Consider the following 26104-nt stretch of genomic DNA (forward strand, 5'->3'; position numbering starts at 1 on the left):
GTGGTGTTTGGTGTAATTTTTATCACCAGCAATAAAATTACGTTGTAGCAGTAATAACATCTATGGTAAAGTTACAGTGTATGGTCTGAGCATACCTGGCCCAGGCAGTTTAGAGTTCAGAGGCACTATTTTCAGTTACCCTTTCACAACACATGATTTGACCGAATCCTGCTTCCTAAAGCACAATGAGGCCTTCAGCTCTGAACAGGAAAATTGGGTGAAAAGTGGTTAATAAAACGAAAATTTAACCACCGTCTGTTTTTTTTTCATTTCTTTGAAAGTTTACGTTGTCTTTTTATGAGGAACAGCTGCTGATGCATTTGTGCATGTAGCTGTGACAGGCGGTGTCCGGTTTTATTGAATCATCGAGATAAAACTTTGATGGTACAGGCAGCGAATGCACAAAACCACAATAAATTATTCCTTCACAACCTTCTGGGCAAGCTGAATCTTGTCCCTAATCTGTCCATAATAAAGATGCCTGGGATTTTCAAAAAAACAATTTTACCACTTTTGGTTATTAAAAAGAGCCAACGCCGATCTGAAGTCTCTTTCCTGGTATTAAAAAAAAACGCCAATATTTCAAATGGATTTGTGGGGGAGATATGGCCCAAAGAAACATTAGATACATGTATGTTGCTGGTCAAGAACGGCAACGCTCTGAAAGCTACTGTACACTTCGTGCTTTTTTGTCACTTTTGAGGTGCTTAAAAATCAAAATCTTAGTTTGACCAAAAGAACAGCTCCAACTGGTTTAAAATTTCATATCAGAAAGAGCAATCGAACCAAATAGGCTTGTATGTATGATTTAATCCTCTTTCTACCAGGCTCCATGGGCAAACCACAGAAATAAATACCACTTGGGAGAAAGAGAATTAAGCTGCCTTCAAGCTTTTTATTGTACGCATAAAATTGTACAGAGGAAGGGACAGGTGCAGCCAACGGAGCTATTCATCGAAAAAGCTATTCCAGGAGCAATTTTTGAGGCCAGGGGAAATTTTAATTTTGCTAGGGCAGGGGACAGGTTTTTAGGTGGTAGGGGAGCAAATTTTAGTTTTTTTTGTAGGGCAGGGCGGATATCCGTTGATTGTCATGGGGACAGGGCTTGGCGAAAAACTTTTTGAGGGGAATTGTTTCCAGGGCAGGGGAAATTGGCAACATTTTATTCGCCACAGGGCGAGGGAGTTTCAAACATTCACAGTGGGGAGGGGAAACAGGCAAAAATAAGTGGGGAGTGGGTAAAAATGAAGTTTGAGTGTGGGAGGGTAAGTCGGAAAATGTTCTGTGGGAGGGCAAATTATGAACAGCTAGTTAATTACCCTCTTGACTTAAAAGTAGTCAATTCACATTATTTGTCATGCACAATATATCTTATTATAGTAAGGACCTTTTTAAAAGTGCATTGTTCGTTGGCTGCACCTGAAGGGAGGATATTTTGCAATCTGTGTAAAATACACATTTGGGTTAAATCCAGCAGAGTCACGATAAAAAAAGGAACTTTAGAAAGAAAACATAAAATCTCATCACTGGATCATTTTTGCTAAATGTCAGAACCGGAAAACATAAATTAAGAATGCATCTCCATTGCGTCTGTATAGCCATTGTTATACACAATACCGTGCACGAAATATGGCAACAATTCAGGAAATAGGTTTTGAATGAAATCAATCTCCGGTATTAATACTTCATTTGCTGTTGTTTTCAATATGATTTGCATTATTTTCATTCTGTTTTGTACATTACACAAGTGTTCCTTGTCCTAATCAAAAACTGTTGAAATTCCCAGTCTTCAGCCCAGCTTGCATTGTGTATGATGGCCATTGTTGTTGTTGATGACCAGATTTGGGAGGAAATAAAACAGAAAACAATTTGTTTTATGGAACAAGGTCAGTCGCTCTACAACAAGTACCATTTGCTTGAACCCAGTTATTAAAACAGTCTTTCAGAGTAATTGTTCCCAGCCTATACAAGGTGTTGCCTACAGCAATGAAAAGCTGTTGTACAACTGTTAGAGTTTTTAAGCAGGCTTGTTTTAAATTTTATCGACAAAGCTTTATAGAAACTTTTACTCGATAACCTGTTTGTTTTGTAATGTTGTTGTCATCCCCATATTTTGTCTTCTTTGTATAAGTCTTCTTTGTGCTCGAACCTTGTGAAAACACGCACAGACCTATCAAAGCTATCGAGTTGAAATTATTATTATTATTATTACAATACAAAAGAAAATATTAGCAAAACTACAGGTATTTGTCTGTTCAATCATGGACAATATTAAGGATTTTCATAGATAGAGTGACAAACTTTGAGTGTGTTACACTGACAGAATTAAACCTGTGAATGATACTGCAGCCATTCCCCTGTTTATTGAGAGTACATGAATTATAATTAAAATACATGTGATTGCTCAGACCTATCTTTCCAGCTCAACGTAAATGAAGTCAGATATTTACGGTATCACCATTTCTGAACCTTACAAATATGTTCATGAAAACAGACATATGTGACACATGGAAGGAAGGAAGAAATACAATCAGAAATGAAACCTGGGATTCGAAGCTGACCAAACTTGTCTCAAATTTATCTCAGTATAGTATCAATATACGGTATTCAAATCACTTGTAATTTCACTGCAGCATACAAATGAAGCATTAATATACTCAAATTATTGCAAATTTCAACACAGCAAATTATTAATACACTCAAATAACATGTACTGGTAATTCCACCACGGCAGTATTAATATACTTGAATCACTCACAATTTTGCCATTGCATACTGTTAGTATTAAATGTATAAGAATCCCTACATGTAGCAATCACGTGATCAGACCTCAGAATAGTATTTGAGGAAGAATGCGCCGCGAGAACAGATAGTCGGACTCTCAATTTTTACAAAATTTTTCTGGTCTACCTCTTGTGGGTGTTCATTTTAACCCTTTTCCTGCCAGACAGTATTAAGACTATTACTTCCCCATCAGCCAAGTCAGTAAAAAGCGGTATTGAGCCAAAACATGACGTATTTTCACCCGCTTGGCTTGGTATCTTATAGCATCTTTTGTCCAAAAAATTCAAGTTTACAGTATTTATGTTTTCAACAGCCTTCAAATGTACAGTATTATGTTAAAATACACCATATGGATTATGTTGTGTTTCATTAATTTTAACCATCTTGACCTGATGGTGAAATATGGACTTGGCAGGAAAAGGGTTAAAGCTCATGGAGTAAGAACCATTTTCAATATCAGTATCTTAGTTTTCCAAAAAATCAAAAATTTTATTTTTCTCCATAGAGTCAACACAGGGATACGGCGGCCATTACAATATTACATGCACTTTTATAAATATGTTCACATTAATGGTACTCACATACACCAATGTCAATCATGAAGATTCAAAGCGGCAAAAACAGCCATACATGTATCTAAATGTACCGTCACAAACAACATTCTATATGCCTTTGGGCTGATGAAATTCTGTTTACCAGTGAACACACACACACATTTATGCATACCAATGTAATATCAGGAATTCATAAGTTCCCAGTCCATCAAATTATTTTTCAATTCAAACAGCACTGCCGCTTCAAGCAAAATATTCTTTAAATAAAATATTTCTCTCCACGGTGAAAGCATCATTATCTCCAGGTAATGCTGTCACAGAGGATGGAATTTTTGACAGATGACAGTGTGATTTTTCCTGGTAAAATTGAAAATTTATGAAGTCACCAAATGAAATTTTTTGAGATTCGAGTCTTTGAAAAAGCGAGTCTTTCTGGCAGCCTACAAATTAACAATATATTTTCCAGTTTATAAATTAGAAATGTTTACTTTAGCTTACAGGTAAAAATATATTCTTTGGAAAAAACACCACACAAACACTGCATTCATCATGTTCCAAGGATGATGGACAAGAAAAAATTGCTGGTCACTGGAAAATCCATGCCTCTGACTACGGCCTTAAAATCAAGATCAGATATAAACTGGCATAGATGACATGGAAAAAGGTGGGAATCTGTTACATTAGGCAGGATTTGGATCAAAGACTGTTTACTACATGCAAAGGACATACAGCACATGCTGTATGAAAGCCGGATAGAAAAATAATCCAGATATTTTACTGTAAATGAATATGAAAGTCTCTCTCTCTCTCTCTCTCTCTCTCTCTCTCTCTCTCTCTCTCTCTCCCTCCCCAACCTACAGTACATCCCTCCCAAGCAGAAAATTAGTAGAAAGTTATGAATACTAACACTACCATGAAGTACAATCACTCTCATATCAAACCATGATTCACATTTCTGAAATGCTCATTAAAGCAGCAATTGAAATAATCACACTATCTGTGGCTGATCACACTGCAAAGGAGCAAATAATTGCCTGCCAGAGGCAAATAAATTTTATGGTTATTTGCGTGATGGAAAGGTGAATATAATTTCTAAATTTTAGTCGGCTTGGTGTATGGGGATGAGGTTCATGTATATAGCATGTACCGGTGTACAGTATTTGAGATAAATCTTCATGGTAGGTGCTATTTGGCCTGCACAAGCAACTTTTCTGAATTGCAACACATGGTTGTGTTGTCTTTTTTTCAATGAATTTCCCTCACTGCATACTGTATACAGACATCCAATAGCATGGAGGTAGGTCTGTGGAAATTGTGAAATTTACAGCATCACATGGTGCAACATGCCACGACCAGTACTATGTTACACAATGCACATGCAGGTAGGAAATAAACAACTCTTCCTACTTCACACCTGGTACATTTCATCGTTGTGACAGTTTATTTCATCAGGAAACCATCAACACATATCTTCATAGAAAACTGACAAATGAAATAAATCGGAAAATGCCTTGAAGCCTGTGTATTCTTGCTACATGTACTTCCTGTGATCAATCTATGGAGATTCACTGCATGGTGAAATAGCCACAGGCAAAAACGTCAATTTTTCCTCCCAAGAGTCTGTTGCAGTCTTCAGACCGTCTGCAGAAGTATTTCATTTATTGTCACCAGTCAGATGAGGATTATCCCTCATCAAATATACAGTGATTTATTCCTTTTATCTCAACTCCCTGGGGTGGGGTCGGGGAAGCTGTAAATTGATTTACTCTGTAGTCTAGAACCCAAGCTTCATTTCCATCTATTAGACCTTTGTGGTTATGAATTCAACACATGGGGCTGTGTAGATTGAAGACCTTCGAGGAAATTTTTTTTCATGGCTGTGCTAGAAAAACAACGCAATCAGTTGGAAATGCGGTTTTCAAAGGCAATTGCACATGTCCTTATCAAACATTGGATTAGAATTGAGGTCCGGCTTCATGTAATATAAAGGGCAATTTTCAAAATGGTTTTTATTTTTCGGTTTTTGGGAGGGGGGGTGGAGAAGAACCAATTGACCAATCACAACACTCTGTTTATTTTTATGTAGCAATAATTTTTTGGGCTCACGTAGTATTATAAAGCTCTAAAGTTATCATAATGCAGCCCTGGCAATTTCATAAGCTGTATCTTTTAGATATCTGATTCATTTCCCCATTCAAATTTTGAGCACAAGGCAGATACCAGCTTGGGTAGGTCGACTGCCTTTGTGCTTCTGTAAAAGAAGATGCAATTTTTGGCTGTATTACTCTGCTTTTACAGTAAAAATATTCAAAAAGAAAATCATGTTTTGTGAGTGTACATGCCTATGTATGCATGGTGTGAACAAAGATGGCAATATAGTTGATAAAGCATAAATCCGAAATGTTGTTTTCTTCATCAATGTATATATGAGGTTATAGTCCCAGCACAGGTAGTCAGTGGTCCCTTGTGCCTAACTGATAATATTGCCACAGTCAGTTGCGTCGTATTTAAGGTTTTGTGAGATCTTTTGTGTGACAGCTTTTTAACTTGGCAAATTGTTAAGTGCGGGTTGTTGTATCACTACTGAAGCAAGGTCAACTGAGAACGCTGAATCGGAAAAAAGCAGCTTTCAACGGTCTATCCACAACAAAATTAGAAAGGCGCTGATAGAGACATCAGGAACTTACAAGAATGGTGCAGTACCTGCTATGGGCTATTCTGATCACTGTTCAATCACTTACACTGCAGTGTATTATGATAATATCCTCTTCTTTATCACATGGCTGTTTTTCAGTTTCCTGTCAATTTGATTCAATTCTATCACACAGTATATCATCATTATACATTCATCTATAAATGACATCAGCCGTTCAGTGCAAAACGCTGATTGATAGATGCTAGTATTATCACATACTCCATGAGGTGGGGTCTATACATTACGATTTACAAAAGGCTTCTTTACATCTGTGTTTTTATACAGCTGCTGTTATTTCCATAATGTGTTTAAAGACCTCACTTATATTACCTGTGTTATCAAGAAACATTTCAATCAACTCTTACAACAGAATATTGGGCCTCATTAGGGACAGACATTTGGACACTTAACCCTTTCACCACTATGGTTTGTCCCAAATCCATTGTTTTCTATGGTAAAGTTGGACCTGTACACAGGGAACTGAGGGTGAAAGGGTTAAACTTCTACAATTATACTTTTTTGATCTACAGGTACAAGTTGTGAGGGTTCATTTAGAAGCTCATGGAGTAAATACAGAGTTTACGACTGCTTAGTTTTGAGAAAGTCAAGAATTTAATTTTTCCCCATAGAGTTAACACAAGGATGGCAACCATTTTGAATTTTCAATGTCGGTAAATAATTGTTTATTTCTTTCTCTAGTAGAAGATTTTGCACTGTGACCCTTGATTTTTATTCTATATTTATGACGGGAATGGCTCATTTTTTTAACGGAAAGTTTGAACAAAAGTGTAAGTTTTTCAGTTTTAAAGCATGAACTACATGTCTCTAATAGTAAAGAATACACGATGATGTTGTTGTATTAGTCTGACACATAACCCTATGGTTTCGTTTTTCACACATTACTTTTTCATCGACATCAACAAAGCTATATCTGAGTGCAGCCAGATACATGCATTATTAACTGATCACCAATACAAAGCTGAAAAAAGCTCCAAAAGCACCATGCTAGATCAGTAAACGTCAAAACCCTAGATACAGATTTACCAGGACTCTTGATTCTCCACAGTATACTGTACCATTAGGGTGTACAATCCCAGTAGCTGAAAATACTGAATTTCTTTGGTACTTTTTTTATGAGACTTTTTTTTTTTTGGATAATGCACACATTCATGTGCAGACTTTACTGTACAGTCAGAATCTACTACAGTAGTGTGATCGACAGAAACTGTCTCTCTACGTCAATTCAAACGTTGCGGAAAACTTCTGGAATAGCCAATTTACGTTTAGATCGTCATCCCATGGGCGAAGCACCTACCAATTAGTTGGAAAAAAAGAGTCTGACTGTAATGTTTGTGAGGATGACAGGACTGGATGTGGCTGCAATGACTGAATATCAAGACGTGTACACATAGTGCAAGTCAAGTTGAAAAGTATGCATTTTCACAATCGCATCTATTTCATCGAGCAATTATCACCGCCATTGGGCTATCTTTTCATATTGAAATGATTTCTTATACATGTATTGAATATCTTATCATGTCACAATACTGAGAGATGGTGACGTGTAATGATGTTTCAATTAATGTTATTTTTTGTAGTTTATCAATGACACATGTTGTTGCTTTCTTTCTTCAAAACTTGGAAAAAAAAGATTTATTACATAGTCTTGTTTATTCAAAAATGTCCACATGTATGTATATGTCTGCATACCTTTACATGAGGCCCAGTAAAGACTACCAAAACAGCGAGTACCATGTGTTTAGGTCAAAAGAATGCTATATGTTTAGAAACGACAACACCTCCTGTAAGTGGCGCCATTGGTTCACCAGATTTGATACATTTCACAAACTGAAAAATATGTCGTCTCTACGCCCCATGTACGGACAGAATACATAGAAAGAGATGATATACATTTCTGTCATACAGACGAAAGATACGCTAATAAGCTGACTCCTGGTCTCACAAAACGGCAAACCCTGTTATAATGGTGCACAATATGGTTCCATTCCACACACGTTTTGCATGAGAACTAGTACTTAAGATCCTTGTTGGTTTTGACGAGGTAATGTATGATGCAGAATCCCAGCCCCTCCAACCCCTAACAAATACAAGATGTATCTTCTCTATAGAAAAAGAGGGCCTTACACTCAACAAGGATAATCCGTACATACATGCATAGTACCTACATTATGCCCACAAGCACATTCGATACTGTGTATTCATATACACGTGTGGTTTGCGCTTGTTGCCTAGACTACCTGAATTAATTGAATTTCATTATTTGCTTTGACTCACTCAAGTCTGCTAGGATCATCCGTGGCAACAGCAAGGCATTTTAAAAATTTATCCACTGCATTTATGTATACCTTGGTTTGTCCTTGATTTCACCTTCTGTTCTGTGGATGCATGACCTCAAAAGGCGACCTGATTTCACAGTGCTTGATACTGTATGTAATCAGCTCCTTGTACCATAAAAATGTATTGAAACAAAAATACTCACAGTGCTACAGGTTCATCTATATTTTACGACATGATTTACAGTCTATCCTTCTTTAATCACAGACAAACAAAAAATTCTGCATTTTGCTGCAGAGGTAACAGGAGTATCATATTCCATTATTTTCCATTTTACAAGAGCTGGAGAATAATAGAATCTCACACCCCCAAGGACCTGGGATCAGATTTCTCACACGAGTTGGGGATATTTTGTCTCACACGAGCCGCAGGCGAGTGTGAGACAAAATATCCCCAACGAGTGTGAGAAATCTGATCCAAGGTCCTTGGTGTGTGAGATTCTTTTTCTCACATGACCACAAAATGCGTTAAATTCACATTGGACATGTACAACATTATCGTGACAAATCGTGACAAGTCTGTCGTCTGCCACTGTACTTTGACCTGCTTTACTTTGTAGTTCTGGTGTATGTGTTACTCGTCGTGCCATTGGATAACATTTTGCGCGTGGAACAAAATAGACTGTTATCATCCAATCAGAGCTCGTGTAATATTTACTGCAGAGTGTGGGATGGTTTCTGAGAGTGTGGGATCGATTTTTCCCACAGTCGATCCCGCATTCGCAGCGGCCAGGAATGTGAGAAAAAGCATTTTCGAATATGAATTACAACAAGAGAAACAAAATGACACTCTCTCAAAATTTATTGCCACATATAATGTAGCAGAAACACTCAGACTTCAGCCAAGTTTTGTTTGCGTTGGGTACTGAACATGTAATAAAATCCACAAAAAATGAAGATACGACGATATGTGGCATTCTATTTGTAATTTGGTGAAGTATAAATGTACATTTTAGTAGAAAGCATTCCGGACTATGTCTTGTCATCTGCTATTTCCCAATCACTTCTGATCATTGTTTTCTACTGGAGGACTTGAAAATCAAAATTCCGTTCATACTTTCGATGATTTTTCATATCAGTGAATTTGTAGATTTTAAACTTAAGAAGGGTTTATCAACATCACGGAGTACCAGTATAAAATGTTGAATTGCCAAATAAATGAGACCACTGCATGGGCACTGATGCAGAGAAAATGTCGAAGGGCACTTCATGTTACAGTACATAGTTATATTATGTGCTGTGTGTTGGGAGATACCCAGCGCTTCAATCTTATTCCGTATACAAAACACAGATTACACTAATATCATTCTTCCACTTCCTCCCTGCACAGCATGATTTACTCATGAATGGGGAAATGACAGTAAATACAAAAAAAAACTTTGATATAAGTTTAATCTTCAAACATTTACAATACAAATTTCAGCTATACGTGTGTATCAAAACTGGATGACATCAGTTCTTGAATAGGTCAATATCAGTTTAAGGAGTAGGCTCACCACTCAAAATTCTTGCCTATCATTGAAACTGCTTTACATTTATGTTCAAATTTTCAAAATGTGCCAACCATGTAACAAGTATCAGCCGATAGATCACAATCCATTTTTGAAAAACATTTTCAGTATATCACTCATACCATGCAACTGACCTGAATTAAGAAATATTTCTAGGATTATCTTGACGCATTGAGATGAAGTGTTAAATTTTGCCATTAGCTTGTTAAATTAGCAGTGTTTATCTGATTTTCATATGTGAAGCCTTTGAATGGGTGTTGTTGCTTTGAGAGCATACCAGGTTTAAGGCACTGTGGTGCTATTAAAGTCAATTTATGGATTTCTCAAAAAACACAGATTGATGCGGTTACTGCAGCTCCCAATGATAGTGGAGTAGATGAGCATGTGTGACTGTTGTCAAGGCAATTGGTACGTGACTTTCTATAAATAATTTCAGCATTTACTCAACCTAAGTCTGTTTGATACCACTCCTTAATTAATCAGTTTTCAAATATTTTTAGCCTAACCACTTGTTGCTGCTGCTTGTACTACCGTAGGAGCAAAAACACACCTTTGCTGCACGTAACACAGTGTATTTTGTAGGAATCAATGTTTTTTGCAAGATTCAATCCATTTTAAGTAATTTGCCAACTCAAGATTAAAATATTGGTTGGGTGAACTGTTCACCTTTTGGCTAATGGAGGGATCTTAAGTTGGTGAAGAAATAAGTGTAAATTCATGCAAAATTTATGCAAATCATCTGATTTCCTGGCTTCTGTTTTCTCCCAAGTTCAAGATTTCCACAGAATTGGACTCCATTCTAGCTGGGTCAAATTTTCTGAAATTTTCATACTATGTATTTTAAATACTACGTAACAAATCGACTATTTTGTTTGGCAATACAGTTCCTACATTTTGAATAAAAGGCATTTTAATTTTGCCTATAATGATTTTAATCACTTTTTTCAGTGTTAGTCTTTCAATCCCTGCATTTTAGAATGAGGATAGATAATGCAAAAAAAAATGGTCATTTTTTTCTACATACAACCTTGTATCAAGTGAAATATTACACTTCAGAAAATAGCATAGAGTTTTTAACTTAAATTAATTTTTATCATAAAAGCAAAATTGAGCTTTTCTACCTCAAATATATACCTTGATTGTCCTTCAAGTAAACTATTGCCAGCAAATCAGAGTAAACTTTAGATTCTCTGCTTTCTGAAAATATATAGCATGAAGGGTTTTCCTAGTCATCCTTGACGAGAAATACTCCTTTGAAAAAAACTATGTTGGTTATGCGCAACTCCATTTTAAACACAAATTTTCTCAACAAAACCATTCCTGATGCCCCTCAGGTTTTGATTTCATTCTCATTACTTCTGTTGCTGCTGCTTGTTGAGAAGACAAACCTTTAGAACACAAACTGTCGCTTCACTCTCTTGTAATTTCCTAATCATTATCCGTACTCATTTATCTGCATGCATAGTGCTGTTGTACTTAACTTTTGGAGGGGTGTAATTTTTTCCCGCCAAAATTTTAATGCAACATTTTACCAATTTTTATGAATTTTTCTGTAATTTTTTGATGATTTTGGACCAAATGGACATTTCATTTGCTACAATTTTTTCTCAAAATTTTGGCAAAACTCCGGGAAAAATTGGCTGGGGTTTATTTTGTAAAGGGGACAAAAATAGACTTTGGTGCTCAAAGGGTTAAATTAATCATACAACTATGCATACGTTTGTTGTCTTTTCCACCTACCTTCCAGCTTCATTCCCTTGGCCAGGCATTTGTTGAACCGGCACGACGCACACCTCTTCCTGTTTGGAATCATGATGTCACAGTCTCCGTTCATCATGCACTTCAGCCGCTGATGCCGCCTGTTCTGAACGGTCCGCTTGAAGAATCCCTTGCAGCTCTCGCAGGAGAAGATCCCATAGTGATACCCGGAGATTTTGTCACCGCAGACTGGGCACGGCGTCTGCATGGCTTCAGTCCTGTCGGGCTGGATGAGTATTTGGTCCAAAGTCGCGTCCCTGCTGCAGTCACTGCCACTGAAGCCATCTGCAAAGTCCCTTGGTTCACTCTTTACATATTTCAAAGGATCCTCCGGGGTCACATTGTTCTCTGGTGAGATTGCACCTCTCGTGCTGACTGTCCCAGTGTGCATGTTCACCTTCATGGCATTGTTATCATAACAACTCCCTGTCTCAGTATTCTGTACCATATTTGCACCTCCTGGTTTCTCATACAGACAGAGTTCGTTTATCCCAACACTGCTGCCATCTCTCTTTTTGTTCTCACAGTTCTGTTTTTTGCACCATTCTCTATCCCCCTGGCCAAAGTAGTGATAATTATCCCGTGCCTGATTGTTCCTGGCTTTATCGGGCGCAGGAAGAATATTGCATGTAATTTCTCCTTTTCTGTGCTCATCCTTTGAACTGGGATGAGTTGGCAGCCTCTTGATAAGCTCACCATTGTTCAACGTACCTCCAGTTTTGGCACCATATGTCCGCATTTCATTGCACCTGTCGGTGTAAGACGTCTCTGCGTTTGTCGAGTATCTATTCCGAGAGGAAGTGGCTTCCTTCGTTTCATCGCCTGCCAAGGAACTTTTTGAGTAAGAGTAGCTATGAGGGATGCTGCTGCTGCTACAGAAGTCACCGATGTGACAATACTCTGAACTGGGATCCAACGACATCCAGCGTGCACGGCTACTCTGGTGTTGACTGTGTTTTGAGGGTGGGGACAGCTCAAATCTCTTGTCACACCTGTCACTGGGCACAATGTCTCTATCTTGTCTTGCAACTTGGTCATCTGTGACACAGTTCCAGGCGATCCGCTTGTTACACAACCAACTTGCTTCTGCTGCTGAGTGTATCAACTTTTGTTGTTGTGACTGCATTTGCAGCCCATTATTCGTCCTGTACACTGCTTCCCAGTACTGTGGGCTGATTTTGTTGCTTTTTTCACTCACTACATATTCCTGTAATTTGCTGCCTCTGTCAGCAGATGCAGACTTTCTGGAGATTTTCAAAATTAACTTTGGCATCTCCCTTTTAGAGAACTTGCTTTGCGACAAATCTGGTACTGCAGATGTGCAGCCAACAGTTTGATTACCACTAGCATAGGAGGTTCTAGAGCACCCCCAACCTGGTGACAACGGACTTCGAGGTTGACAGACTGAGTTGAGCATGTGCCCTTCCTTTGGATATCTGCCACAGAGCTGTGGACTGAGCACTTGTGGTGAGTTTGGTCCACCTCGGTGAGAAGCCGGAGAGGGACACAAGAAATCATTGTCTGTCATCCCAGGGCTCATTGGATCCCTGCAGCTGCCTGAACTACACGTACTCCCTCTGGAGGTCTCAGATTCCATACTCTCTGCAGAGCCCACTGAATCCAATGACTGCACAGAAAGCGGGGACTGCAATACACTTGGATAGGGCGAAGCTTTGAATGTGTAGTCGTTTGAATTGTCCTCTTTTCTCTTAGGAGTTGGTGGGCCATCTCCCATCCTGCTTGCCTTAAGCCACCGTTTCTTCTTGGGAATGGGCAGGGACATTTCTATGCTCCAATTTATTTAGTCGGTGCAAAATTTATCTTTTGTCACAAAAAATGTCACTGTCACTGTCAGCAAATCCTCCGTGGACTGAACACAAGCCAGCCACCTTTACATCAGATTTCACCAAACATCAAATACTTCAGCAAAGTTCTTTCCTCACATCATCCTCTCTCAAGAATCTCAGCGAGTTATATCCTGGTGTAATGGCTGGGCCACCTCACTGTAGACTTTCCCTTAAACCGCTGATTGTTCGAGATCAATCTTTCGTAGAATGGTGATCATGGCAACCATTCTTCTCACTTGACAGTCATCTTTTTTTCCCTGTGGAGAGAACAAAAAACATATTGAACCCTTTCACAACTGTGGTTTCACCCAGTTCCATTCTTTTCAACTGTGAGTGTGGACCTGTGCACAGGCCATTTAGGGGTGAACAGGTTTAGGCAGTACGTACTTTATTGAAACTGGCAGCTTTAACCCTTTCACCACCATGGTTTGTCTCAAATCCATTGTTTTCTATGGTAAAGTTGGACCTGTACACAGGGAACTGGGGGTGAAAGGGTTAAACCTGCCTAAACTTTCCCATGGAAATTCTAAACTGCTCTCTTTCTTTAAACATGAATAAAATCTGGAATTACCGTGCAAATTTTGAAGCTGATACATTCAGTTACCTAAAATTTGCCAATGTTTTTAATTGGTGATGGCTGCCATCTATATGTCGACTTAAATTTTCTAGTTTCACAGACGTGAGACCATGATAACTTCATTTGCTCCACAGCAAGCTTCAAAATGAATTTGCACATGCACTGATGCAATAACCAGCCAAGTATTGTGACAAATTTAGACTCTTGTAAGTCTGTCCCTGAGGGGCTTTCTTGAGCTCACCCATCAATGTAGTGCCACTACAATCATTTGATTTCCTGACTGCATTATTCATATTTTGACAGATTGTGAGATCTACGCATTGTGACTTCTTAACACCAAAGATCTCTTTATTACACGTCTCTTTAACTCAAGTCTGACAGTCAGCCACAACTTGTGTTCTGTGTGATGACAGATGATGATACAAGCTGCAGCTGAAAATAGCTTCACCATTGTTCCTCAGCCAGCTCATTTCCTGATTCTTGTCCTTGAAAATATGTTGTTGTATTATACCAGGTATTTGCCTAGCGGTCACAATTTGCATTTTATCCAACAAAGGAACATTACATGTTGGCAACATAATGTTCATTGTCGACAATAACAGTGACATTAAAAAAAAAATTGCTAAAATTGACCTTTGAACCTGAGTCGCATCGTTAAGTATTTCACATAAACAGGTATGCTGGCACCAGCATAAAACATAGGGCCAAAGTCCCTGAAGCTACTATAGACATGGATACAAAATTAAGTATTTCCTGACTGTATGAATTATCTCACTTAGGTCATCCTAGGGACTTGTAAACCAAATATTAAAGCTGTCTGACCAGCGGTTTTGAAAGAACAAGCAACTCAACAGTTGACAGAGCTCTGCTGTGTTATGTAGAGAATAACCTTTTGTGACACATGTATTGATGAAGAAGGTGGATATCTTTGATTAACATTGTAAGTGAGTTCTGTTGAATAAGTTGAGACTGTACATACTCAGAGAAAGCACACTGAAGAGACAAATGTTTGAAACTTAAGAAGTTCAAGGTCATCAAAAGCATTATAAGGAATCATGTAACTTTCATTGCACTGTTTACACAGATTGCATAATTGCTATAAATAGCACATGAGGAATCCTACAGCCCAGCTTTACCATAAAAACCCTATCACTTTGACCACTCTTTTAATTGACCACTCTATTTTTTTCCTCAAAAAGTAATTTTATTTTATCCTTACCAAGTCAACCATAAATGGAAATTAGAACTTTCTCTATCTTTATCTCTATCTTTATTGACTATTTTGAGCAATTTCTTTAAGATAACATACAGGGCACAATAATGACGGTTCAGAATATGTCAAAGTTGGGATTCAGGAAAGTTGCCTTTACATGTTTTAATCCCCCAAGATGGTAAACATTTCACTATGAACTGTCAAAAAAGTTGAACTTTCTGATAATTCTACACTAAAATTATTTTGGCTTTGATGATTTCCTAATTAATTCAATTATTTAAAACCATAGTAATTAATTTTTTCTGGGTTAATTGATAGGGTTTATACAGTACAAGAATTACATACAATGTAAGTCAAATTTTGACCAAAATGACAAAAAAATTCCTTAAAAATACACATTTGCATATTTCATCACAATTTGAACAAATCTAAGTTGGGTTACCCCTAGGGACCTGTATACCAAATAACAAAGCTGTCTGACCAGCGGTTATGAAGAAGATTTTTTACCAAAAACACCTTTTTGGCATTAATTTGCCTATTTTCAACAATATCAAAAAATGAAAAAAAATAGTTTCTCAAAATCATATTTTTCATCTACACAACAAATATCAAATCAGTAAGTACTGCGGTTCTCAAGATATTTGAGTGGACGGACGCCTCACAAACGGACATACATACATACATACATACATACATACATACATACATACATACATACATACAGACTGACGACGGACGCCGGACGGATACCCACCCCAATAGCTTCTATAGACTATAGTCTATAGTAGCTAAAATGTCTTTTACAAAAAGAAAAAAATAGTGGAAAATAAATCAAAAGTTGAAGCTATAAATGGAGCTTTATAGATCCAATGGTACAGAAAAGCCCTGAGAGCAGGAAAAATATAATTTTTGGTCAAAGATTTGGTTTCGGCATGGATGATCTGCATATCACGGACATCAGATTTCTATTTGTTCGGTTTTTTTCCCTAAGAAAACAGTATTACTGCGGACCTCAAGCAAAGGCTAGAAATCAGATAACATTTGGATAATGATGCCCATACAGTAGCTGAGACACACCTGTGTTTCTCAGTACGTACATGTACAAGCATATATACTTTTGAATATGTGTATTTGAGGAACAGCGATAGAATCGTGATCAGTATGATATTAAACACCATATATTTGTAGGACTCAAATCAGACACCAGTCTTACCTGTGACATTTTACCTCGCAAATAACTACATCATCATCATACACTCCAACAATAAAAATTTTACATACATGTATACCATTGGAAGGACACAAAAGATTCCCAATGTTTGAACGTTGCAGGTACATGTACAGTGTATTATACTCAAGTTTCATATTTGTGGCTAACCCAGCCTGTGAACGCTAAAATAATTTCACAAAACAGTGACACAGATTATCTGCATAAGACTGACTGAAAGCAAAAAAAAATCAGAATAAATATGCAAATGTATGTATTGATATAAAATATCAATAAAAGTACAGTACAATATACCGGTATATTATGCAACATCACGTGGTCTATCATTGACTGAGCCCAGCCATTCTAAACCAAAACAAAATGCTGTAACCTCTGCAGCACAGAGGTATTTCACATTATCCACTCAGACAAATCAACACTCCTAAACAAACACACAAATTTTCTTTCGCAGGCACAGAAGCAAACTCTCATTAACACTTGAACACACATGACAATATTTGCACACACAGTCACCTGACCCTATATATGTAGTAACAAGCGTGCCAATATAACTCCTCATGATTGGCTAGCGTGTAAAACAGACTGTAGAGTAACCACAAGTTCCACACCTGGGGTTTTTTACGTGATCTTTGTAAGAGTCAGTATGCTGGCTTTTTGTTTCATGTGAGTGGTTACTTTTTTACATCAATTGAAATATGATAACCGGTGTCTTTTTATAAAATTTACGACATGAGGTTAGTGTGTGCCAAATATTACGTCATTGACATATATGTTAATGTAAATTAAAGGCAGGGAGTTGAAGCAGAGTTCTTATAGCCCATAAATTATTTCAGTCTGTGAATTATAAATCATTTGTCACCATGAAATAGAAAAACAAGCCTTGCAAATATCAGGGATGAAAACTAACAACAATTCTCTTTAAAATATTGGCCAATGCCCTGATGTCTTTTTCTCCACTCACACTCCTGCTCTTACACTTGCAAATCAAAGTTCAAATATATTCAGGGTAGTTGCTGGGGATGCTGTTGTATGCCAGTTTGATTAGCTATCAAACTAGCAAAATTAAAACCAATGTTTCCTTATGCACCACTAGTGTCTTTCGTAAGAAAGCCTGGAATTATCTTGATTGTTTTTTTTTCTCTTCCGTAGCGATGATGCTACAAATAAACGTGCAAAACTGATTGGCTAGAATACCATACATCAGAAAATCAGTCTGTGATCTAAGATCAGCCTCTTTAAGTTTAAGTCTGAGTGCTTTGGCAAGCTCTCAGATTTCAAAGAGTGGTTCAACAAAACAATCACTCACCAGTTAAACATCAATATTACCAACTGCAATGGCCTATCAAACACCAAAGTGATACATAAGACACTGTCATGAGTAGGGAGGCGCAGTCACACCCTAATTTGTCTACTGTTCATCAAAATCACTGACAGAATAAATACAGCGCATTCTGACATCACTTACACAGAGTGGAATTTTCCAGAGAGATAGAAGTAGATTCAGATCGGCACTTTCAGATTACAATTCCATTATATGTCAGTTTTACAATGGACATTACAAATATCCTAGTGTCATTGTTGTGTCCTCCTGCAATACACCCTTGATGTTTTTGATGGCTTCAAAAAATCACCTACTTAAAATAAAATTTCTGATTGATCCACTGAATTACAGTCATCGGAAAAAAATGAAACCTGGAATCTATCAGCTTGAGCTGGAGTCTACCTTCTGTGAATCAGGTTTTTATCTTAAGGCAGAACGCATCTCTGTGGCAGATATTCGGACTCTCACACTTTTCCAATTCTTTGCTGATCTACCACTTGTGAGGGCTCATTTTGAAGCTCTTGGTGTTGTAAAAAATTTTCACCGTCTTAATTTTTCAAAAATCAAAAATTTTATTTTTTCCCCCATAGAGTTAACACAGGGATGGCCACCATTTTGAATTTCGATTATGGGGAAATGTCAGGTAATTTGTCTCTCTAGTACCAAATTTTGTACTGTGACCCTAATTTTTATTTTTGATTAGGTAAGGGAATGGTCGACAGCTTCCTTGAGGAAAGTCTGAGCAGAAGTTTAAGTCTTTCACTTTCGAGGTGCCTACTAAATAAACGAAACCATCGCGAAAATGAATTAATGGTCAGAACCATTAATTCATTCTCGCGATGGTTTCATTGATTGTGTCTAAAACTGGGGTCAAATATATGCGTGGTCACCCATTCATTCAGTATCTTTCAACATGTCAAACAATATAAATAGTATCTCGCATCAAACAAAATTCATGAAAAATGGCCGACTTTGTCCCTTTAATCAATATCGCTTGGCTTGGAAAAATGACTGCCAAAGTACTGTATCTGTGCATCTTCACTTTCCATGAAAAGAATACTGTTTTTCTGCTATCTGGGATGGTATAAAGTGAAAACCATTACGCAGGTCTACTTAAATACAAAACTGCTGAGGATCCAACCTCAATGAACATTTAAGCTAGGGATGACACCTACAACAGTTATCACAATGAGCAAATAACAACATAATGGGCCATCTGACCAACGCATTTTTTAAAGACCATTGATGGAATCACGATGATCCTCTTTGCCAATACTGAATGACACGAGTATTTTCATAGTGTCTAGTGCGTATGATAGGAGAAAGGTGATGTCAGTCATGTCAAGAAAATACAGAAACAATACACAATACGACTCCTAAATACCATTTCAGGATCAAGGGAGCAAGGATTCTAGCTGTCCTTCTGCCTATATGCAGGTTAGTAGCATAAAAAACAGCCATCTCAGTGATGTTTTTGTATACATGTTCTGGGGCCATTGCCTTCAGCTGATTGGCAAATGGGAATTGACTATTATCAGGTTTTGTATACATGTTCTGGGGCCATTGCCTTCAGCTGATTGGCAAATGGGAATTGACTATTATCAGGTTTTGTATACATGTTCCAGGGCCATTACATCCAGTTACTGTGATAAAAATGAGCATTCAACATCATCAGTGTGTATCATGGTATATTACTATTATTTATTATTTGAGCAATAAACCACACCAAGTGATGTCATCGCGAATGCATATATGAAGTGAACTGGTCAAAACTGAGTGGTATACCTTCACTAGGTGTGATTTATTGCTATTATATCATAACGGAATATTGAAATTCTGGCATGGAAAGTCAAAAAATAGTGACAGCATCACTGTTCGCTCCCATATAGTTATCAGAACAAGTCAACAATTGTATGAAACATGGACATACATATACAGACAGACTGACATACACAGACTGGCACAGAGTGATGACATTGACCCCAAGTGTGCCTTGGCCCATGGAGAGTGATAAAGATATAACAAACAGCTGAATGTAATGATAAAATAGTTAAGTATAGGCCTATACAGGCACTGAGAGTGAATATGTTACAGCAATTTGATTAGTTTCTTTTCCTTTTCTACTTCTGTGATAATCTTTAAGGAAATCAATCTGCAAGGCAGTTTATGTATTGACAAATATGTTATCTTTTACAAGCACACAGTAAACTGTTCTTGATTTTTCATTTACAATATTTGACATAGACTGAAATACATAACATGCAACCAATGTTTACACTTTGCCCATACACCAGATACATGGAGAAATTTCAACATACAATCATCAACTCAGAAACCCTACAGGGAAAAGTAAACATTGTTTCCTTCCAGAACAGCTGGTGCATCCACATCTGGAACAACTTACAAACTTAACCAATTACACATGGGATAAAGTTTAACAGTGGTGAACTTGACTATTCCTTTCAAATCCTTACCTAACTTGACATCTTAAACTAAAATACACTGCATGGTTAATTGTGCACAAAAATACATCAGGGTGGACCATTTGATAAGGGATGGTGTCTGGAAGATCGATGAGGTACATTATCTTTTTTATCCGATCCATTGTACATTCTTTTTTCCCCACTCTCCCACCTTTTCTTTTTGTCAAACATTCTCTGGCTGAATTTTTTATTGGCATTAGTTTGGAATTTTTTCAAAATCTGCCAGGATTTTTTACCGCATTTCAACACCAAATACACTTTACCATATCAAATGCTTACTAAATCACCACATTATATACTCTTAGTTCCAGTAGGTATAAAATTACCAAAAAAATCTTAAAAATACAAAATGAAAGATATCCCAGTAAAACTGAAAGTTTCGCAAAGTTGCCCCAAAATTCAAAATTCCAGATTTCAACTTAATTTCAATAAATCTTATTAACAAAAACCCTAAGGACTGGTTTACTAAATATCAAAGCAATCAGACTGGTAAATTTTGAGAAACAAATTTTTTGACCAAAAATGAGAAAAATTGCCCCCCAAAATACAAATTGCAGATTTCATTCTAATTTTAAATATATCTAATTAACATAAACCCTAGGAACCTGTACACTAGATATCAAAGCTACCAGAGCAGAAGTTTTAGGAGAAAAATTTTTTGACCAAAAAGGCAAAAATTGCCCCAAAAATAAAAAAAAATTGCCAGTTTCAACATACCTTCAATACATTATATTGAGATTAATCTTAGATACCTGTATACCAAATACATGTATCAAAGCTATCAAATCAGTAGTTTTTGGATTAAACAATTTTCTATCAAAAATTGGGAAAATTGCCCCAAATTACAAATATGACAATATCAATACAATTTGTACAAGCATGCCTGAGGTCATTCTGAGGAACATGAATATTAAGTTTCATACCAATCAGACGAGCGATTTCAGAGAACAAGATTTTTTGACCAAAAACGGAAAAAATACCCTAAAAATACAAACATGCAAATTTCATCCCAATTTTTGCACACATAATTTAGAATACCTAAAGAAATCTGCATACCAAGTTTCAACCAAATCTGACCAATGCTTACTGAGTTTTAGCCATTTGCAGGATTTTTCCTTTTTTCCCCCTCATTTGCATATTTTTGGCACTGACATGTTCATTTGAACAAATTCACATCTCCACCCCTAGGTGCACCTGTACACCAAATACTAAGACAGTGGGTGCTACAGTTTAGGAGTTTTTGATGTGGACAGACTAACAGACATACATACATACATACATACACACAGACGCCATTTTGCCACCTTATACGAATACCTCCCATTTGCATATATACATATGCATATATGGGAGCGTAAAAAGGATTTATGCTCTTGCAGAGAGCTAGCACGTACATGTATATGCCAACCATGCTATATCCCGAATATACCACAGTTCTTTTCAAGTCTTGACCAACCAGATCGCCATCAATATATTGGTATGATATAACATATAAATATATATATGGGTAAAATATGGTCAGGAGAAAGTCCGACAACTACAGTCACATTCACTGCAGTCCAATCTTAAATAACCAGACATCATGTATACTGGACTTGCTGTATAATTTGTCTTTTGGGAGATTGTTCAGAACTACCAGCTCAAATGTCACTAAATGTGTAAATTTTAATATTATCACTGTGTATTTTTTCGATGCCACACGTGTTTTAATTTGCCCTGATGAACAAAAAGTGAAGCATTCACAAATTCAGCAGTGGAGATATTGTTGGCACGGTTGTAGATTTGTTATACATGGCAGGATTGCTGGCGAACGTTCAATGCACGAATGTTTAAGAATTGGTCAAAGCTCAACAATGCCCCTTCAATCAACATAAGGAAAATGTATCAAAGTATAGCGCCCTCTACGTCCTCTGCACAGGATACAGACATTATTTAAAACACTGGAAATACGGTTAGATCAAAATAACTAGAATCTCACTACTGTTTACATGCATATCTACCAGTACATTGTGGATGGCTTTCATAAAAAGGAAAGGGAGATGGTAAAAAAAGAACAGAAAACTCATGGGTATGGGTCCTGACCCCCTGACCCTTTGGTACCACACTTTATGGTCGCCTTAAATACACTCTAACAAAGCTGCTCTATTGGTCACAGATTACGATAAAAATATCTACAGAAAAGAGATCCATGAAAATTTCCTTTATGTCATTATTAAATGCTGGCGCAAATAAACTTGGAACATCGAAGTCCCTATATACATAGGAAAACCGCTGGCGATATCCCTATATCGCCAAGTGATTAGCCAAAGCAGTATCGCTAGATCATCTTACAGTTTGTTTATCGAAATCACTGCGGGGTGCCCATACTGTGTTTCATAGACAAAAAGCCATAGCAGAGGCCGTTCAAATTGCGTGAACGATGGTACAAGAAAGGATTGACGTTTTGAGTAAAGTTACTGGGTAAATTTCGATGAGCAGGGAACCTGTTGAAGCAACCGTTTTGACAGACTTTCCCTCAAAATGAAGAAAGAATGCAGGTGAGAAACGGTAGGTGTTGTCATGGAGTTCGCTATCGTTTGGCTTCGTTTCGTTGTGCAGGCGTGTCATCATAAATGCCGTCATTTCCACTATCTCTCACAAAAATTGTAAATTACGCCCGGCATTGTGGTTAAATCTGTATTTTTAACTTTCATTTTTATAAAGTGATCAGCTTACGTTGAGGTTCATAAAAAAATGATGAAATGTGCGTCTCTTTCTTTTATGTTGTACATGGACCTTTAGGCCTATTCACGTTTTTAATACACCCATCGAGCGATGTAATATCTCGAACATGTACTTCGACAATTTCCATTCAAAGCGACAGTGTTTCCTTGAGTGAAATTCAAAGTCGCTAAATTTCTAATTTCGTTTCGAAGAAACCGGTTTGTCCATAGACCCTCGTTTCTCGAGGATCTATGGTTTGTCGACCGGTGTAAAGTAGATGCATATTCTAAGTGAGGAATAGACGGTTGTGAAAATAACCAATGGTACCGGTACGTTACCGGTATGTTATCGGCCGTGCACCGATGCGAGTTGCTAGGTAAAACTTCCTGGCTCTGACGTTTTTTTATCCGACATGTCGTAGCGAAATTCTGTGAGAACTAATACTGGCAAGGTTTCGGTTTTCGGAGAATTTCAGTGTATCAGCTGATTATCAAGTTGAAATAAAGCGCGAGCGTGGATGGTCCGACTTGTTGCTGGCGCACGGCGTGGCGCATGTGGCGTGGCGGGGAATCTATGTTACAAGCATCCAACTGTCGGCCATAACCTCTACGGTCGCCATCGACGGCTTTCGTGATTTTGAAGAATAAAGTAAACCGTAGATAAAGCTAGACCTTTTCTCGGCTTTGTTTCTGAAAACCTCTCCTCAGAGGCAAAGGCGACGTAACCGTGTCCGAGTCTCGGCCTTGACATGACACAAGAAAGTTATAGTTCAATCACATTTATTTGCGTGCGTCATACAGATGATATCATTATTCATAGGGGTATCCGATTGAAGTGGGTACATACTATTCTCAAGAAACGTACGATGAAAAAGGACAGGCTAAATAAAAAGGTTTCAATCATATCATCAATTGCAAAGAACGCTGAAATGCTGCAGATTTTAATCGCTATGGCAAAGTTTGTTTTTTGACCTCAACGTTATCCGATCGAGAACGTAAACTTGGTTTGACCCAAAGTTTGAAAATGTGTTTTCTGATCTCCCGCGGCATGGCCCGCAGCCTAGCCAGTGACGTCGACGTTTCGTACTTCGAATTCTGAGAGCTACATCAAATCGCCACGATCAGCGGACAAGAAATTACTATTTTCAAATCGCCATCACCAAAAAATTACAGAGAAATGAGACAACACGGTGAGAAAAAAGGCATATCATCAATGATGTTGATAACCTACATTTTGCTTCAAAACGGGTACCTTTTCAAACCACCCAGATTCCCGATACCAACTCGCCCGAATTCAATTTGTTGGGCGAGCCAACGATATATTTTTCCTGCAAACGTAAACAGACTTGCACTGTGCACTGAAAGGAATAGTTGGCGATATCTTTACCGAAACTGAAAAAAATAGCTAAAGAAGTAGCCATCTCTCAGGCAGTACACGGCCAAGGTAAACCTGAGCGTTCATATTCGACTAATGCCAAATGGAGCATTTTCAACGAAAACGGCGATGTCCAGGCGATGACTTCTTTTAAAGTTGAAGAAAAATGCTTAAAATTTTGGTTGTGTTAGTCAATCTATCGAAATATTTTTGTTCTAACTGATAAAATCATAGACAGTCTCGATTATACCATCCATAATTAATATTTACAGACTAAATCGACAGGGGGGGAACGCGGTACGAACGAACGTGTAAACTCAAACAACGGGCGAGTTGATTTCGGACCAATATGACTAAAATCAGATGTAGGTTCCCTGGTCATTGAAATTTACCAACGTAACTTTACTCAAAACGTCAATTCTTTATTGTACCATCGTTCACGCAAAATGAACGGCCTCTGCTAAGGCGCTTCGTCTATGAGTATGAGACACAGCATGGGCACCCCGCAGTGTTTTCGATAAACAAAGTGTAAGATGATCTAACTCACTAGCGATACTGCTTTGGCTAATCACTTGGCGATATAGGGATATCGCCAGCGGTTTTCCTATGTATATAGGGACTTCGGTGTTCCAAGTTTATTTGCGCCAGCAATAAAAACTACGGTAAATAATTGTATTTGCTGCAATGAATGATACACGTACATAACACGTCGGAAACAAATGAAAAATCACTAGGAAGTAACAAATATGGTGGCCTTGTCATCGCTGGGTAACACTGTTCTACTTTGAAGCTATCACGTCCCCGTCAGCCATTGATCATACTCTGAGAACGGCCTTGAGAGTATGCAAATCAGGGGTGTCTGTACTTTTCTGGCAGTCAGTCAGTTCTTTATATACATCTCTACACTCAAAGTCAACCTTGAACTCTGCAGTTGTGGTCTTTAATTTCTGTTCATATTAAACCTTTCCTTTTTTCTGTTTTTAGAAACAGTTTCTACAAAGAAATTTAACTCTCAAAAGCAGATATACACATGTGTATATATGTGTATGTACATGTATATATATATATTTTTTTTTTTCCACACACACACACACACACATACATATATATATATATATATATATATATATATATATATATATATATATATATATATATATATATATATATATATATATATGTGTGTGTGTGTGTGTGTGTGTGTGTGTGTATGTGGTGAACAATGAACATTTTTTGTGCCTATACACCATGGAAACAATTATAGAAATGGTCATAAAACAACTGTTTGCTTCTGCTTGGTAATGTTGGATCCCTACATGAAACTTTAGAAACCAGCACAAATTGATCAAGGAGGCGATTTTTAAAAATTTACACATTTAGTGACATTTGAGCTGGTAGTTTTTTTAACGACAAAAAGATTCACGCACACTTTCATCATATTACAGTGTACTTTGCACCAATGTGACATCGCAGTTGATAGAATAAACGTATGTATATCTGCTTCTTGTAATATTAATATTCATGCCAAACAAATACAATATTCTACAACAGGGTCTGATAAATCGACAACAGCCACGTCTCAAAATATTGATCAAGAAACTTCCATTTTCCATTTGCTGTAAAGTGAAAGGCACAACTGAAGGTCTGTGACGTATGTCCATTACTTGTTGCCATGTTTCACCATTCAATCGATGGTTTTTCA

The 26104-nt window shown here is 37.5% G+C and overlaps 1 protein-coding gene across 1 annotated transcript in view; it reads right to left on the reverse strand.

Moving 5' to 3' along the window:
• LOC139114459 (uncharacterized) overlaps positions 1–26104 on the reverse strand; it is a 54300-nt gene that overhangs the window by 12390 nt on the left and 15806 nt on the right. Inside the window, exon 2 of the mRNA XM_070676211.1 lies at positions 11639–13760. Coding sequence (XP_070532312.1) covers positions 11639–13439 — 1801 coding nt within the window. The 5' untranslated portion in view covers positions 13440–13760. The remainder of the gene's footprint in view (positions 1–11638; positions 13761–26104) is intronic.

The sequence above is a fragment of the Ptychodera flava genome, chromosome 16, assembly GCF_041260155.1.
Source record: "Ptychodera flava strain L36383 chromosome 16, AS_Pfla_20210202, whole genome shotgun sequence".
NCBI lineage: Eukaryota > Metazoa > Hemichordata > Enteropneusta > Ptychoderidae > Ptychodera > Ptychodera flava.